The sequence below is a fragment of the Rosa rugosa genome, chromosome 1 (assembly GCF_958449725.1).
Source record: "Rosa rugosa chromosome 1, drRosRugo1.1, whole genome shotgun sequence".
NCBI classification, from domain to species: domain Eukaryota; kingdom Viridiplantae; phylum Streptophyta; class Magnoliopsida; order Rosales; family Rosaceae; genus Rosa; species Rosa rugosa.
This window is the reverse complement of record NC_084820.1, coordinates 57,351,253-57,370,317: the sequence shown is the minus strand read 5'-3', so window position 1 is coordinate 57,370,317 and position 19,065 is coordinate 57,351,253. Positions and strand designations below refer to the sequence as shown.

At 37.7% G+C, this 19,065-nt stretch overlaps 2 protein-coding genes and 1 long non-coding RNA gene across 3 annotated transcripts; all 3 read right to left on the bottom strand.

Moving 5' to 3' along the window:
- Positions 1-3,602: 3,602 nt before the first annotated feature.
- On the bottom strand, positions 3,603-9,006 carry LOC133725631 (coatomer subunit beta-1-like). Its single transcript, XM_062152969.1, has 4 exons — positions 6,858-9,006; positions 5,747-6,256; positions 4,739-4,824; positions 3,603-4,148 (listed from the first exon to the last, which is right to left on the bottom strand). The coding sequence occupies exons 1-4, from the start codon at positions 8,904-8,906 to the stop codon at positions 3,944-3,946; spliced, it is 2,850 nt and encodes a 949-aa protein (XP_062008953.1). The 5' UTR covers positions 8,907-9,006; the 3' UTR covers positions 3,603-3,943.
- Positions 9,007-9,498: 492 nt separating this feature from the next.
- LOC133725630 (coatomer subunit beta-1-like) lies at positions 9,499-15,373 on the bottom strand. Its single transcript, XM_062152968.1, has 4 exons — positions 13,193-15,373; positions 11,472-11,984; positions 10,440-10,525; positions 9,499-10,033 (listed from the first exon to the last, which is right to left on the bottom strand). Exons 1-4 carry the CDS (start codon positions 15,245-15,247, stop codon positions 9,829-9,831), a joined length of 2,859 nt encoding a protein of 952 aa, XP_062008952.1. The 5' UTR covers positions 15,248-15,373; the 3' UTR covers positions 9,499-9,828.
- A 1,184-nt stretch (positions 15,374-16,557) lies between these two features.
- Positions 16,558-18,163, bottom strand: LOC133742673 (uncharacterized). The gene is made up of 4 exons (XR_009862669.1): positions 17,829-18,163; positions 17,116-17,251; positions 16,939-16,985; positions 16,558-16,861 (listed from the first exon to the last, which is right to left on the bottom strand). It is a non-coding gene; the product is annotated as an uncharacterized LOC133742673 (long non-coding RNA).
- Between the last annotated feature and the right edge of the window lie 902 nt (positions 18,164-19,065).

The following is a 19,065-nucleotide window of genomic DNA, read 5'->3' as shown; positions in this document are numbered from 1 at the left end:
ATGAAGGCAAGGAGGAAATGTGGCGCAGAAATGGGAAAGAAATGGAGAAATGGAAACTTTCCTAATCTAAACAGGAAATCCCAGTCGAAGCAGGAATCCTAATGCAACTAGGATTGAGCTCGGAAAAATGATGTTGAGAAATGAAGAAATGACAGAGTCCCAGTTGGACTAGGAAACCTAATGACACTAGGAGTCCTGATGGTGCTAGGAGATGCTGTGGCTTCAAGATGACTCAAGATAGTTCAAGAATGTTCTAGAATGAACAAGGAATTTCGGAAACAAAGGAAAGGGATTTGAAATTGTCCAATTAAGAAGCCTGGCCCAAAGATTGAAGCATGTGACTTGCACATGAGTTTCTAGATCCTTCCATGACATCTTGAGGAGTTCTAACCCTAGATGAATTGCTTTTTGCCGTGAGAATTAAAGAAGAATCAAGAAGATTTCGGCAAGAGTCCAATTAGGGATGTTTTCGGATTTCTTTGATATTTTTGGAGAGAAAATAGAGGAAGAAGAATTGAATTATGATTCTACATGCAAGGAAGCCGAAATATGGACTAGATACATGGAGAATTCGGCCAAGAGAAGTTTACTTGTTCTCTAATTCAAATGGAATTTTCTTATTGGTCGAATGATGTCACAAATAGAGAATTCCTAAGAAACCCTAGCCCTAGGCCGTGCACTATATAAAGGAGGGGATAAATGCCGTGAAAATCATCATGAAACCCTGAATCAAAATCACAAATACCTCCCTTTACTCTCTCAAAGTTTCGGCCTCTCCAAGTGTTCAAAGTTTTGAAGCCGTGAAGCAAGTTCAACCTCCATCCTCCATCCTTGCCGTGATCCTCATCATCCTCCACCACCTTTGAAGATCTTCTTGCGTTCTTGCGTTCTTGAAGCTCCTTTAAAAGTGTAACCATGAACCTTAGAACTTTGTTTTCGGTTTTGTTATTTTGTAACTTAAAAATCAGATTGTGTAGCGTTCTATCTTTTTGGTTTTCTTGGATGTTGCGATTTCTTGTTAGATTAAAGTATATGTTTTGATGTTTAGTTTCCAATAACCTTGAAGCATGATTTCGGATTAGGATTTTCATATTATAATTTGCGATTTCTTTATATGTTCTTGAATGTTTGTTGATTTTGTTCTTCAATCCCACCTTTCATGTTTCGATTTCTTTGATGACCACCTTAGGTTTCGAGTTGCATGATTGAATCCATAATAAGATGCTAGCGTTCTAGGTCTTGTTAATTAAAGTGGAAAACCTATAATTACTTAGGTAAATCAACAAAGAGAATTGCATGCTCGATTAGCGTTCTAACTTGTGTGTCTTTCTTGAATCAATCAAACTTTCTAAGTGTTTAATGCGTTGAATATGTTTGTTATTGGATTGGTCACTCATTAACATAACATGTTTAATAGGGTTAACTATGGTGCGTTCATCTAGTTAATTTAACTAAGGAAAGTAATAAGAACTTATGCATGCGTCCATGGTTTGTTCTGGATTGATTTCATTCAAGTTTGTGTGTTGATTCGAAAATTATACTTTGTGTCCTTGAATTCGTGTTAAAGGTTGTTAACTTCATCCCTACATCTCATCCGTCCATCTTATCTTGATTCTTGGTTGATTGGTCATTGCAATTAGTTAATTAGATAATTAGTTTAGAAAATAAAATAAATTTCGAACCCCCTCTTTATTCTTTGTAAATTTTCGTAAATATTGTATATTAATATTCTTTGTTTGATGCTTGAATGACAGGAGCACCCTCAATCCCCAGATAAAATGATCCATACTTATTCTTACTACATTGATAGGGTTTTAAATTGATACACTAATTTGTGTACGTCAATTAAATTGATGCCTATATAAGCACCCTAAAAAGATAAATCTGGAATCCACCAGAGAAAGAGAGAAAAATCTCTCATTTTTATTAAATTTGATATGATTAACTGATTTTAGTACAAAGCATAATGGTGCTTATATAGGCATCCAATGGAAATTATTCTATGCACCGACGGTGCAAGTGACCCAACCCTTATAAAATAATCTCAACCCTTGATATTTATTATCAACTTTATTTTTAATAAACAAAAAGTGTATTTAATGCAATCTAACCATTCATTTATGTTGGTGCAAGTGCACGGCGGTGCTCTGAATAATCTCTCGGCATCCAAAACCCTAAATTATAGTCTAACAAGAAATCCTAAAGAATCCAAATTAAAAAGGAAACTAAAAACCTAAAATAAAAAGAATCATAAAACAAATGTAAGACAAGCCTAAAAATATTAAATCCCGAATCGGATAATTAAAACAAGATATTTTGGCCTAAATCCGTTAGGGCTCACTAAAGTGATTCTTGAAGATCTCGTCGTTCCCATTCTGGAAAGGAATCATGCGTCTCAAACAGACATTCTGGCCAAAAGTTGATCAAATCTGATTCACAATTAAAACCTGACTTTTTGCATGAGTAACCCGAAAAGTCCAAAACCAAATCTTCTTGAATATTCCAGCAGCTAGTAACGTGTAATGGTGAGTTACCTATTTTCCAATCACTCTTCTTGATTCTATGCCGCTTCTTTACTTTTATGGTTTTCTAGTTAAACCAGGCACATTCTCGTCCTACATCAGGCTGTTGGACTGTTAGGGTTTAACAGTTGGTTAGAACTTATTGTTTCTTGTTTTCTAAGTTTCAATTATCAGTTTGTTGAACAAGCCCTATTTATTAGGGACTTCGATTTAACTTTTTTGAATCATTATCTGTTTGAGTCATTATCTGGAGTAGATTTATTTATTCAGCTGTCTTAATAGGAGACTTCAATTTATCATAACTGCTTGAGAAAAGTTGTCCTGATATTTTTTTTTTTTGTTTAGTCTATCGTTCCTGTGATTATAAATTACTCTGTCAGGGGTCAAGACTGCATTATACTTGGACATGGTCTATGTAGTAGATAAGGAAGTTGAATTCAGGAGAGAGTTGCCTCCAGGTGAGATAATGATAATGCCGCTGAATGTAACTGTTGGACAGCTAAAATAGGAAGCTGAGAGTGTCCAAAAGGATGCATATTGTATGACAACGGCTTGTGGTGATGGAAATCAAAGGCTTGAAGAAATCGGATCATATGAAAGTATTTTCTGGAACAGTTCAATTGGGGACAGTTTGTCTCTCTTCACACAAATACTATTCCGATTAATGTAATATATGGTATTTTATCAGTTTGATCAAGAATATAGTCATTTTCAATTATATCTTTCATTATTGTAAACTATTACCAATAACAATTAACAAATCCCGCGGGTGCCATTACTAGTTATGCTCGAAAAGTTCTCAGTATTATCCATAGTTTTCGGCGTATAAGTAACCAACTCCAATGCAGCGAAGTGATGTGACAAACATTACCATCCTTATTTCTTAGGCCTTGACTAGTCACAAAAAAGGCCATTAGCATTTGGTTATTTTCTTTTTCCCCCATAAAAGCTGGAATACCCAGGATTTATTCAAAGCTTCGTAAAGAAATTGATTCTTTAAATAGAAAGCAAGACAACTTAGAGGCAACGAAAGCTGGCTTGAATTAATAGCAAAGTCAACCTGAATGAACACAGAGGGAATGTAAAAATTACAACAAATTTACTTTCAATATAATGTGGATATGGCAAATGTAAAATATCTATAACAACCTCGACAGGAAACATATAAAAACAATTTCAAGTGAGATGAACAAAGAAAAGCCTCATGCTGCTGGCAGCCTAGTACTAACAGAAAAGCAATCAATGTAACATCCAAGGTAAGGACAACATAAAAAGAATCTATAACAAACTCGATCCTCGTGAAACATGTAAAAGCAATTACAAGTGAAATGAAAAAAGATGGAGCCTCGTGCAGCTAAACTAGTACTGACAGGGTTGAAGTAGGTATACAATGCTGCAAAACTAAGCAAGAGGTCTTCCAATCAAGGGCCACCCTTCTGTTTCAAGGTGATCTTGTCCCCAAGACTCAGTGCAATACCTTGAGTCTTGCTTCTAATTCTGATGTATCCACTTAGCTTACCATCTGCTTGTTTCTCAACACTCACATTCACCAAAGCATCCTCCCCGAAAACACTCTTTGCATACAGATTGGCAGCGAGGACTCCACACTCTCCTCCCAGTGCCGATCTAATGTCATTTGAGAAAAGGATGAGAGGAGCAAATGAAAATTGATCATCAACCAAGAACTCATGAGGGAAATACAACAGGATGCATAGGACATTAGTACTCTTACATGCTGCCTACAATGCACCTATGGAAAATGTAGCAAGAGCACCAATATTGAACTGTATATCTTGTTTAAAATGGCATATGAAGCTAAATATTATAAATGTGTAGGTTTTTATAAATGATGTATGCTCGTAGTACTGTATGACACATGTATGCATAGGGCATTATAAAGATAGTATTAATACTCTTACATGGATGTTGCATGCACGTGAAGATGTCGACAGAACAATATTGAACTGTAAATCTCGTGTAAAAATGACATATGTAGCTCAGTTTTCATCCCCCACTTCTATGAATTTGGTATAACCACGACCATATGTCAACTTCTCAAGTATTAGTTAAATATGATAAAACTTCATATTTTTTTCGTACATATTTTATGCTTGTGACAACTCTGATTATGTATGACTACATGTATGCAGGGAATAATCTACTTCCAAATGTATCAGAACGAATGATAATAACAGTTTATAGAGTTCTGAACTTACGGTGGAGTCAGGCACTTCATGTTAGTTGCTTTAACGATGTGGTTCAGAAAGTCCTTCTCGTCTTTGATAACAGTACTTATAGCAACCTGGGAGAGAAAAAGTGCATTAACATATATCAGGAATTCAGGATCCAAGTACAAAGCAGAATTCACAATAACACACAAGAAATGTTAAACTGACATAACGTATCCAAAAACAAGTACATATCAAAATCAGGCTTGCAAGAACTAAATTTCAATAAGGGCATGAGATACACTGTTATTTAATGTGAGCAAACACGAGTCCACAATAACTAGACAGATATAATGAGCTGTGTGCATGTTGGTGCATGTGTGTGTGTATAGATGGAAAGAACCATCTGAATGAGCCTCTCTTCTGAAGATACTGAAGATAGAAAAGAGAAAAAGCCAATTTTGATATTGAGCAGTTATACTACAAGATCAATTTGTATCATGCATGGTGCCCCACACCACAAAATTGTATATGTATCCACTACAGCAAGGAAAGTGAATTCTTAGGCTGGACCCGTATACTATAAAGATTTTGAGGACCCGTATACTGTAAAGATTTTGATTCCAATACATGCAATATGCATGACATATCTGTGACTTAACTATTTTGAATTAGGAGAGTGCCATCTCGTGTTGCAGAAATCAACATTGGTGACAAAATCCAAACACTAAACATATTGACATTACAAAACTAACCAATATCACTATAAGCATGATTGCAACTCCTGCATTATGCGTCACTAGCTTTATAACCACCACAACATCCACATTAACTAGCCAATCACATCAAACAATTTAACATCACTAAACATATTCATCATGAAAGTGAATGTCATGAAGGCCTCATCTCATCAGTATCAATATCAACATAGTACTACCAACCATAAGGTTAAAAGACATTATATCATTTTGGGTCATTATGAATTAATTTGTTGCAAAAGCATTGAATCATTAGTTAGTGAAACATAACAGAAAGAATTATGTGACTCTAACGTACCTTATTTTCCCATTCAAACTCAGCCCACATTGTCCGAAACAACACATCAGCACATGAAGAAGGAGAGATGTAATCCATTATATCAATATGGATGTCATTAAGAACAATAACTGTTCTCTCAAGCACATTTGACGTCTCATAAACAATGTTACCAAATATAACTCCTGTTTCAGTTGAGGAGACCTTAATGTTTGCCTTTATCTGTTTGGTTGACTCTGGAGCTAGTGTATAGTTCTGAGGACGCTCAACAAGTTTGAGATCGCCCATCGTGGCCAACTCCAAGCACAAATTCTGAAGGGTTCCCTTGGTTCGGTTGATGACGGTAACATCGAGAACAATGTCATAATGATTAACTGTAACATAGGCTTCAGCATAAACAGGATCGCTGAATCCTGTGAGCTGAAGAATGCGGTTGAGTTTATTTGCATCATCTCCATCCTTTACAAACTCTCCAGTAGCACGTTTGAGATCATCTTGAACCTCATCTTCCAACTCAAGCTGGCTCATACCCTGAGAAAAAATACGCATATAAGAAAAGAGTTCAAAACTATGTGATGCAAACAAAAAATTTACTGATAGACTAGCTATTTCTTTTTAAATTTTTCTTGGCCAAAAGTTTATCTTGCTCAATTCAAAAATTATAAACCGTAACAGCATGTTTGTTTTTCCTTAAAATGTTTGAATTGAACTGTTGATTTAGAAACTATACTGATAAACACTTTATGTCTTTCTAAGAGAATTTACAAAGAAACAGAAGCATTGTGCCTCAACATCAAAAACAATTTACAAGATGCCCAAAATTAAAACCAAACAATGAAACTAAAGAGGGGATGCAAGAACAGTGCAATATGAAAGTAAAAAGATAAGACATCAGTGCCAGGAGACCCTGCAATTATTTCATCCTAATTTAAAGTCAACCTAAATTATATCAGCGTTAGTAAAGTATGCAAATAGAATGCCAAATAAGACCAACTATATTAAGTATAGTTTGAAACAGTCTTAACCATATCTATGCTGAAAGAAACATCCTAGAGTGTTAAGTAGGTGTCTCTACTAATTCCTAATTACAAGGAAAAAAAAAAAATAGACAAGAGAGGCAATGCGACATTACCTTTCTGCTCTTCAGATGGTAGAAATCAATAAGGTCATCTGGTTGTGCATTTGATATCTGCGCCATAGCTCTACTTTCCTCTATTTCCCGAAGCTTCTTATCTTCAAGCATTTTAACAAAACTCTCTCTACAAGACTTTAACCATATCTTCTTCACTTCTTCATCTTTATTGCATAGTGTACGGATGCAAAGAACAATTCTGTCATGAGAATCATTATCAATTGGATGTGGAAGGACTGATGATTGACCCAGTTGCAGCATGGACACCATGATCAACAAAGCCTGTGTGGTTGCCTTGTTAACTTCAACTTTAGAAGGCTGGACCTCATCTAGTCTCAAAACAAGCTTCGTTAAAGTGCAAGCCACAACTGACTCCAGGAAAAAGTCACCTGAGAGAATCAATGATCTCAAGTTGCCTACAGAAGCCAAAGATCCTTGAACAAGGACAGGTGCAGACATAGCAGTTTCCAGTGCAGCAGACTGGGTAGCATAGGTCCCATCTGCAAGGACTACAGGTCTCCTGGAAGACACAGTAGATGAGTTTACCACCTGAGAATTCTTCGAAACATCTTGTGCCTCGCTTTCCTCAGAAGCGGTGTAAAATGGGAGCTCCCCAAGACACTGCTTAATGGTTGCAATCCCACTCTCAACCTCAGAAAGTGACAGACAATACTCGCCTATTATCCAAAGAGCATAAGTACACACCCTTGAAGTCCGTATCTGGTAAAAAGTATCCAACAGCCTCGTAATTATAGAAACACGCAACTTGGGGTTGGTTTCAATAATCTCACGCACAAAAATAGCCACATCCATAGCTGAGGCCAGATTGGTATCCCCCAAGAAATCCATCAACGGATGGACCACCGTGCTCGCCACCGCAGGAAACTTAACTGCACATGAATATATTGCTTGTACCAGCATCTGCCTGTATTCCCCATTCTTCTCAAGCTCAGCACCCTGAGTCTTGACAACCTCCTTCTTCAACATCATCACAACCTCATCAATATTCCCAGGAGTAATCAAATCAAGCACAATATCAAGAGTCTTCCTTCTAATATCAAGATTTGGACTCGACACAGCCCTGAGCACATCCATAACTAACTCAACCAAAATCTCCCTATGCGAAGCCTTAAGCTCATTAATCCTATCAAGCACAATCAACTTCACATTGTTGTCGCTCTGCGACAACAACAACTGACAGTAAGTATTGGCTGCAGCCCGAATCGCAGTGGGGGCAGACGACAAGGACACAAGTGTATTGGCACACTCGTAAACAACAGCACTGGACTGAGCATTAAGCAATGATATAATGACCTTAATGTACTTCCCCTTCTCACCCTTATTGACTCTACAAACCTTCCTAATCAATTCCAACACAACCATCTGGAGCTGCTCAGCCCAATCAATAATCCTATCGATATGAGCAAACAGATAACTAACAGCTCTATCTTGCGCGCAATTAAAGAGCATAAGGAAAGCGTTTCTCTTACTGGACGGGTCTTGCTCGGAGGCCAAGAACCGATCGATAATCTCCGGCGCATCCACCAGTAATTGCTCACCCTGCGGAAGCCTATACACAGACATGACTGCGCTGACGGCGTTTCGTCGAACGAACGGGTGGCGGTGCTCCAGATTGGCCAGAATCGAAGGAATCAACGGCTCGACGATCTCGGCCTCGTTCAACCGGCAGAGGAATCGGAGCGTGACGCCGCGGATGTACTCGTTAGGGCTCTGGAGATTGTTGCGGAGGTTCTGGCAGATGAGGATCATCTCCGGGAGAACTTTGCCTCGGGAATCTGTCTTGTCAATGATCTCGAGGTAGAGGAGGAGAAGCTTCTGGACGGTGTGGTCCTCGGAGGGAAGGACGTAGCGGATAATGGTGATGAAGAGCTGGGGAATTGTGTCGCCGTTGAGCAAGATCATGATTGCCTTCTTCATGGCTTCGATCTTGGCTTCGACGTCGTTTCCTTCCAGAGCTTCCTTGATCTCGTTGGCAAGGGCCGGCGTGCCCTTGTCGAAGTGAACCAGGAGCGTGCATGACTTCTCCATGACCAAAGCGCTGAGGGAGCAGTGGGACAAGAAGAAGAAGAAGATCTGGGTTTGGAATGGATGGTCTCTGATCTAGGGGGAGTATCTAGTGACTTGGGAAAGGTAACGGGGGCCTGATCAAACGGGTCGGGTTGAACCAATTTACATTTTGTTATCGAGTCGTACTCAACTGCTGTTGGATTTAGATCGAATAATGAGACGGTTAGGATAAATTTAAATCTAACTATACTTGTACACGTACACGAGTGAGTACAAATCAGACATAAGTACAGTGTTTTCATTTTTTCTTTAGTGATAAATTCAATACATGGTATTACAAATTGCTGTCTTCTTGGTACTACCTTAACTCACACATCACAAGTATTACATATGTCTGAACCAAACAAGGTAGTTTGGTTTTTAAACCTCAATCCAGAAGGTCACATTTCTTTCATTAGTTAACTAAAGGGAGGGCAGCAACATTCCCGATCTTAAACACACATCATCGTGCACTGTATACATACGTATTCTTATGCCTTTTTTTTTAATCTCGCTCACAAACCACGGGCAGTTTTTACTTATGATCACACAACATTATTTGCATACAAACATCTTCATGTAGCACACACCTCATTTATTCATGATAAATTTCTCTATTTGAGGGTAATAGATAAATTTTTTTAAGTTCCTGCAACAAAATGTGTATACAACCAACTCAATTTCCCAAGAAAAAGCTCAATTATATGTACCTCCAAGTGAATTCTATGATTCCAATCAGTCTCTCATTAAGACTTGGGATTTTACCAGGCTCAAGTATTCTAAAGAATTTATGTAAAATAGGATATGCTCAAGAATAATACGAACCCTCGTGCTGCCAACAGACTAGTACTAACAAGGATGAATTAGGTATAAATGCTGCAAAATTAAGCAAGAGGTTCTCCAATCAAGGGCTGCCCTTCTGTTTCAAGGTGATCTTGTCCCCAAGACTTAGGGCAATACCCTGAGTCTTGCTTCTAATTCTGATGTATCCACTTAGCTTACCATCTGCTTGTTTCTCAACACTCACATTCACCAAAGCATCCTCCCCAAAAACACTCTTTGCATACAGATTAGCAGCGAGGACTCCACACTCTCCTTCCAGTGCCGACCTAGTGTCATTTTAGAGAGGGATGAGAGGAACATTGAACGTCAATCATCCATTGAGAATTCCCGAAGGAGATACAATAGGATGCATAGGACATATAAAGGAAATAGTATTCTTACATGAATGTGTGCATCTATGAAAAAAATCATGAAAACGACCACATTTTGAACTGTATATCTTGTATAACAATGAAAAATATAGCTAAATTTTTATCTCCCCCTTCCGTAAATTTGGGGCAACCACTATATCAACTCCTCAATTATTTGTTGAATATTTCAAATCCATATATGATTTAAAACTTTATTTCAGTCTCTATTACAATTATGTATGACTCTGCATGTATGCAAGAAATAATGTACTTCCAAATGCAGGGCAGATGATACAAACGGTTAATAAAGTTTTGAACTTACGGTGGAGTCAGGCACTTCATGTTAGTTGCTTTAACAATGTGGTTCAGAAAGTCCTTCTCGTCTTCGATAACAGTGCTTACAGCAACCTGAGGGAGAAAAAAATGTTTTAAGGCATAGCAGCATCCAAATTCATCTACCAAGGCAAGGCAGATTTACAATAACAGTGACACAAAAAAATTCTAAAGCCAACATAAGATATGCTTGTGGATGTGAGAGTCCAAAACATATCCTTAGAAAGGACATTGCTATCAGGCAGGCAACGAATACATTTTATCAACACAAAGATGCACTGCTCTTTGACGTAATAGGAAAATACACTAGTCTATAATATAAGATGAGCAGCACGCATTCACAAAAAACATATCAAGAAAGATGACTGAGAAGAAGCACAATCTAAATGAGCCTCATTTATGGAAAAACAGAAACCAAGTTTGAAATCAACCATATATATAACATGAAAGACTACTAAATTTGAATGGATGCATGGCACAACAGCCACACATCAATATATCAAATATGTAGTCCCTGTAATGTGGAAAGTGCTACATGAGATCATTGTCTTGTAGAGAGTTTGAACCAGCAGTTAGCAAAGAAGACAAGACTGTTTTATATTGCATGATATATCTGTGGCTTGACCCTTTTGACTTGGGAGAGCAACAGTGTCACCACATTGTTGCAGTAATCATTATTGGTGAAAATCTCCAAACACTAATATTGCTACATACAATCCATTATAAGACTCATCACTGTCGCTATAACCATAAGTGCAAAAACCACTTTAATATAACCAATACAGCATTGTCATTAATAACCACCAACAGAAAACATTTTTAGAGTTTCATCATAAAAGTCTGTCTCTTGTAGGCCTTAACTTAACACTGACAGTCATTACTAATTCATCATTACCGGGTACAAACACGTCATAACCTTTTGGGTCATCGTCAACTACTTTCTTGCAAAAGCACTTCGTGATAAACTCTAAAGATTAATTACAGGAACGATATTACAAAGCATAAAGTCAAATAAGCGTACCTTATTCTCCCACTCAAACTCAGCCCACATTGTCCGGAATAATATATCAGCACATGATGCAGGAGAGATGTAATCCATTATATCAATATGGATGTCATTAAGTACAATAACGTTTCTTTCAAGCACATTTGAAGATGTCTCGTATACAATGTTACCAAATATAACTCCTGTTTCAGTTGAAGAGACCTTAATGTTTGACTTTATCTGTTTGCTTGATAGCGGAGCTAGTGTATAGTTCTGAGGACGCTCAACGAGTTTGAGATCGCCCATCGTGGCCAACTCCAAGCACAAATTCTGAAGGGTTTCCTTTGTTCGATTGATGACGGTAACATCAAGAACAATGTCATAATGATTGACTGTAACATAGGCTTCAGCATAAACAGGATCGCTGAATCCTGTGAGCTGCAGAATGCGGTTGAGTTTATTTGTGTCATCTCCATCCTTGAGAAACTCTCCAGTGGCACGTTTGAGATCATCTTGGACCTCATCTTCCAACTCAAGTTGGCTCATACCCTACAAAAGACATGCATATTTAGAAAAAACACAAAAAACAATGTGATTCACCCAATGTTTCTGATCTATCTTCTGCTTTCCTTTATCTTGCCAAATGTCTATATTGCTCTATCCAATACTATAAACTGTGATGGAATAGATGTTTGGCACCAAAACGGTGGAGTTATATGAACTGCCAATTTACAAATTGATATAGCTGATCAAGAAACACATTGTTCCTTAATATTATAACTGATCAAGAAACACATTGTTCCTTAATATTGCAAATGATGCAAAAACACACACAAAAACTATCTACCAAACTGAAACTAAAGAGGGGCTAAAAATAAGAATGTAAATTTGACTTTAACTTTATCACTACTTGACTTGAACTTTGTCACTACACATACAGCTTAAAGCCCACATCTGTGTGACAGCTTAGGCCTAACCACCCCCAATTGTAGCCCTTTTTTTAGCCTCAGTCTCTAATAAGCTTTGTATGTATGATTCATATTCATGCCTTTATCTAATAAGCACCAATCACAAGACTACTTACTGTTATTTCATATCAGGACCTTACTGTTGTTTCACATCATAACTTTTGGGTTACAATCTCCATACGACTCCATAAATCAGTTTCATATGATCAACTTTGCTTTTTTGTTTCTTAATCAAAAATGAGCTGCCAAAATTTTAACTCTTTTATTTTTTGGTGACTTCTAATACTATATCAATCAGCTATGTTTTTCATAATAACAGAAATAAGCACGCGACATTTGTATAACAGATGCTAACAGAAATCTACTACTTAATTAAAAAGTTTCAAAATCCTATGTTAAAAGAATTAAAAAGAGGCTTCATTTTTAATTTGGTCCACATCAATCTCAAGATACTACATTGTACACGGTCCCAACACGGGTCCCTTGAAACCTTTGAGACGGCTCTGATCACTATTCATAAAAGTATGCATCAAACATAAATCAGGACAGACTTTCATGATCCTTAATTATATCTCAAATGAGCTGGTAAAAAAGACCGTGTACATAAGAACACAAGGAAACTGCATTAATAGAAATTTGTTGTCTTCAGACCAAATAAAAAATCCTCGTCTCGAAACCCAAAAACATAAAAAACAAAACAGAAAACAATAAAAAGAAACACAACCAAACAGTTCTTAGAACACGTAATCTTACAGCATGGAAGAGACAAGAAAAACAGTGCAGCCTTACCTTTTTGCTCTTTAGATGATAGAAATCAATTAGGTCATCCGGCTGTGCATTTGATATCTGAGCCATGGCTCTAGTCTCCTCTGCTTCCCGGTGCTTCTTATCTTCAAGCATTTTAACAAAACTCTCTCGACAAGATTTCAACCATATCCTCTTTACTTCTTCACCTTTATTGCATAGTAATCGGATGCAAAGAACAATTCTATCATGAGAATCATTATCAATTGGATGTGGAAGGGCCGATGATTGACCCAGTTGAAGCATAGAGACCATGATTAACAAAGCTTGTGTAGTTGCCTTGTTCACTTCGACTTTTGAAGGCTGAACCTCTTCTAATCTCAAAACAAGCTTTGTCAGCGTGCATGCCACAACTGACTCGAGGAAAAAGTCACCAGAGAGAATCAACGATCTCAAGTTCCCTACAGAAGCCACCAATGATCCTTGAACAAGGAGAGGTGCAGACACAGCAGTTTCCAGTGCAGCAGACTGGGTAGCATAGGTCCCATCTGCAAGAACCACAGGTCTTCTGGAAGAGACAGTCGACGAGCTTACAACCTGAGAATTCTTTGAAACATCTTGTGCCTCGCTTTCCTCAGAAGCGGTGTAAAATGGGAGCTCCCCAAGACACTGCTTAATGGTTTCAATCCCACTCTCAACCTCAGAAAGTGACAGACAATACTCCCCAATAATCCAAAGAGCATAAGTACACACCCTGGAAGTCCGAATCTGGTAGAAAGTGTCCAACAGCCTCATTATTATTGAAACACGCAGCTTGGGATTGGTTTCAATTATCTCACGCACAAAAATAGCAACATCCAAGGCCGAAGCCACATTAGTATCGCCCAAGAAATCCATCAAAGGATGCACCACTGTGCTCGCCACCTCCGGAAACTTAACCGCACATGAATATATAGCTTGCACCAGCATCTGCCTGTATTCCCCATTCTTCTCAAGCTCACCACTCTGAGTCTTGACGACCTCCTTCTTCAACATCATCACAACCTCATCAATATTTCTCGGAGTAATCAACTCAAGAACAATATCAAGTGTTTTCCTCCTAATATCAAGATTTGGGCTCGAAAGTACCCTCAGCACATCCATAACCAACTCAACCAGAATCTCCCTATGCGAAGACTTAAGCTCATTAATCCTATCGAGCACAATCAACTTCACATTGTTATCACTCTGCGATAATAACAACTGACAATACGTATTGGCTGCAGCCCGAATCGCAGTCGGGGCAGACGATAAAGACACAAGCGTATTGGCACACTCGTAAACAACAGCACTGGACTGAGCATTAAGCAATGATATAATGACCTTAATGTACTTCCCCTTCTCACCCTTATTGACTCTACAAACCTTCCTAATCAATTCCAACACAACCATTTGGAGTTGCTCGCCCCAATCAGCAATCCTATCGATATGAGAAAACAAATAGCTGACAGCTCTATCCTGCGCACAATTAAACAGCATAAGAAACGCGTTTCGCTTACTAGAAGGATCATGCTCGGAAGCCAAGAACCGATCGATAATCTCCGGCGCATCCACCAGCATTTGCTCACCGTGCGGAAGCCTATACACAGACATGACTGCGCTGACGGCGTTTCGTCGAACGAACGGGTGGCGGTGCTCCAGGTTGGCCAGAATCGAAGGGATCAACGGCTCGATGATCTCGGACTCGTTCAACCGGCAGAGGAACCGGAGCGTGACGCCGCGGATGTACTCGTTAGGGCTCTGGAGATTGTTGCGGAGGTTCTGGCAGATGAGGATCATCTCCGGCAGGACTTTGCCTCGGGAGTCTTTCTTGTCAATGATCTCGAGGTAGAGGAGGAGAAGCTTCTGGACGGTGTGGTCCTCGGAGGGAAGGACGTAGCGGATAATGATGATGAAGAGCTGGGGAATGGTGTCGCCGTTGAGCAAGAGCATGATTGCTTGCTTGAGGGCTTCGATCTTGGCTTCGACGTCGTTTCCTTCGAGAGCTTCTTTGATCTCGTTGGCAAGGGCCGGCGTGCCCTTGTCGAAGTGGACCAGGAGGGTGCATGACTTCTCCGTCATCGGAGATCGGTGATTGGGAAATACCGGATCTGAGAATGAGGAAGCAGAGTGGGGGGAGGAGGAGAAGAAGAAAGAGAGCTTGGATTGTGTGGGTACTGTGTTGGTTTCTTCGGGCTTAAAATTGAGGCTCAACAAACGGGTCGGGTTGGTCATTTAATTTGCATACGAATAAGTTTTTTTTTGGAAAGTGCTAGGCTCACACTCATTCTCAGCTTGCCAAGTGGCAAGAAGAAAAGCTAATAGAAATTTGAAACTGATCCTTCATTTATATACTACTCCCATAACATTCTTATTTTTCAAACTTCTTAGGTTTAAGGGAAACTAGCAATGGTAGCCGCGTGATGCTGCGGATATATTATCAATGCATTATAAGAGAGCGGTTATAAATGTTGATGAATTATATAGCTAGAGAGTTCTTTTATACATTCTAAAATCTGGTATCTTGACCCGATATGTATTTACAATTTTCCAATTAGGAGAACCTAACTAACTTTAACTAAAAATGTTAGACTTAGTCTTTGCATTTCCAAAATGGATTCAAAGCCATAAGATTATACGTGTTTCTGTGAGAAGGGTTTCGCCAAACCAACTACTTCACACTAACTTGCATCTTTGGCGGAGCTTATTTGAGGGGTTGTTGCTTGATGTCAGAAATTATGATTAGTATGAAAGTCAATTAAATGTTCAATTGCATATTTAAATAGCTGAATTGAAATGTGAGGTTCGCATATAAGCATGAATGTAGTTCAAGGTTATTTTATCAGCTCAAAAGGTATTATGCCAATAACTCCACAATGAAGAAGATAATTAAATTACTTATTCTAGTCACGTACACATATGCATATTGCTGAGATTTTTCATCAATGCACATTCACGTACTATCATATATCACTATATCCAATGTCAAATGAAATCAAGTGCTCTACTTTGGTGTGTTTTATGTAGTGAAAAATTTCCAGATTTTCATAACTAACCTGCAGTATGAAAAAGAACCAACGTAATAGTGATCGGACCCTAAATATATTTTCATGTATACTGACTCCAAACCCCGAGTCGATCTGAAATTCTTTCCTAAATTAAAATTCCTCAGTACTGTGCATTGTGCAAAACATGCACAGTATTGACAGAACTTCAATTCAGGAAACAATAGCTCATATTCATGGTTTAGCTAGAGTTTAGGGTGAAAGGTTCAAGTTTTCCAATCTTGGATGATCATAAGGCAATGTTGACTAATTGCTGCAATTACATGACAATTCAACGCATCCAATAAAACATCAAACAGTTGTCACCAATGCTTAAATGCCTGACTGCCTACAGATAACTGCATAGATACAAATTACTTTAAAATCACTTGAACAGAAATTTTTAGTGACACAAATTTCATTTAATAATCATGAATTCAAGAGCAGAGCTCTAGAATAACAAACAGAAAGTTGAAAGCAATAACAAAAGGTAAATTTGTTAACTTCCCCAGAAAAAAAACTGAAGTGCTGCCACTTAAATAAAGCATTGCAAACAAATGAGCTCAATTTGAGAAAGCACATTATCTTAACAACAGAAGCTCCTGTAACAAACTTCTCCCTAACTTCTCTGAAGCATCACTAAGCTTGACACCTGAAATGTAATCAAACATATCAAAATAAAACTATTACAATAGAAAACCAAAAGATGGAAGACAACAGACTACTCACCAAGAAGCTACAGTCGTGATCTGTTCAATAACCACTTTCAGCCTCTCCTACAGGAAAAAAAAAACAGCAAATGGAGTATGAATTATTCCGTATCACCATATTCATACGAAATGAAAACATGGAAGAAAAGAATTCTGTAAAATGAAGAAAATTTAAGGAACATTGATATATACTCACCATCATTTTATTTGAAACCCCAGCACTTGGCACTTTCTTTTCATCCAAATAACTCAAGAAGTCATTACCAAGTCAAAATGATCATAAAAAAGAAACAGAATTTCCCAAAATATTTTGCTGTAATTCTAAGCCTCCACTGTATGAAAGAAACTATAGTCAAATGTAATTGCTTCTACAAAGAAAAGACCTAATTCTTGACTAAATTTGGTATCAAATGGTCACCATGATCAGGAGAGCACACAAAAGTCAAACAACAATTCAGGATATACATGATATTTCCAGATTACCAAAAGTGGAATAGAGACCAAAAGGGAAGCCACTGCTAATACATTTGACTGATTATATATATGATACTTAATTGACTGATTATATACATGATATTTCCAGATTACCAAAGGTGGACATTATTTTTGTCATTTTTTTCCAGGCCAAAAAGAAAACGAAGGTAGAGAGATTGAAAAATACAGAATAGAAAACATAAATTTGTGTCAAATTATTGAAAGTGAGCACATGAAAGAAATTTCAAAATTCTATCATAGAGAAATAAGTGATTGCAGAGAACCAGAATAACCACAGATACAACAGTTGAATTGTAATTTCCACAACAAATAGGAAAACTGGTGCAACAGAAACACAACTAACAGAAAGCAAGGGCTTTATGCCACATATAATAGAGGTACAGAGTTCGCTCAAAACTAAGTAGCTTCAGTTACCTCTTCAAATGTGGCAGATACATCCTTTGTCATTTGTTGTCATTGTTTGAATCCTTAGGGGATGCTCACTGCCAATAGCCACATTTCCAACCATCATTGTCCTTGTCTTTCTTTTGACAGTTTTGTGTATGGATTCACAATACTTTTGTCTGGGAACTACTTTAAAGACAAAAACAAAAATTTAGAAAAAATGACCCATAGAGGAAGAAACACGTATATAGTTATGCTGATATCTACTAACAATTGCATCTTATCTGCTTAGCTAAATGAACAGAGAAGTAAACAATAAAGCAACTACTACCTAATATCCCATTCAACTGATGAGAACATATCAGCCTAATCTAACCAAGGTGAGGCTTAGTTCTACAAATCTAATACAATTACTTGGTTCACCTGAGACAATTACTTAATTCTCAAAAGGCTTCTACTTTTCAGAAATCAGAATGTTTTGGGAGTTACTATGTAGTTTTCTGTAGACAAATATCCAATGAAAGTAAGATCTTTTCCTACGCCATAAATGAATTTTTGACCAATTGTGAATGAACTAATAAAAGCATTGACAAAAACGACAGCTTCCACCTTAGCAAAACTGATGGGAAAACAAAAAACAAAACAAAAAATTGAAGCTAAACTTTCTTTAAGGCAGGAATAAGCATTGCCAAACTTGTTGTGCTAAATAATCCGATCGAATAAAAGTAGCAGAAATTAAAGAACAAAAGCAAAAGTACCCAATTGAAATCAAGACTGAAAGTTTAGTGTAGATGAATGGCAATGCAGATGCTGATTGAGCTAGTAATCTATCAGACAGGTCTGCTACTGTTTTCTGTTGTTTTTTGGTTCTGATCTTATTAGTTGTGCTGTGAAAGAAGTTATAGTGGCAGACTTATCCACTAAACTCAATACAGGGGACTTGCTGAACCAGTTATAGTGCACATGAATTCTCATGCAGCATAGAACCAGGCGACTGGTAGCTAAATTATGTAACTCCCTATTTCATGTAATCAGATCATTTAAAGAGATTCAAGTATTCATTCTTAACTTACTCGAATCTTACTAAAAACTTAAACTCAGATAGGACATCATGCCTGTATGCACTTTTCCTCACAAGACTCACAACTCTTAGGGCCGGGATCAATTCTAAGCAGTTGTAAACCAACCTAATTTTACATATTTCATCGATTTTTATTTTATTTCATTTAGGATTTTAGATAATGCAGTACAAAGCAAATAAGCTTTT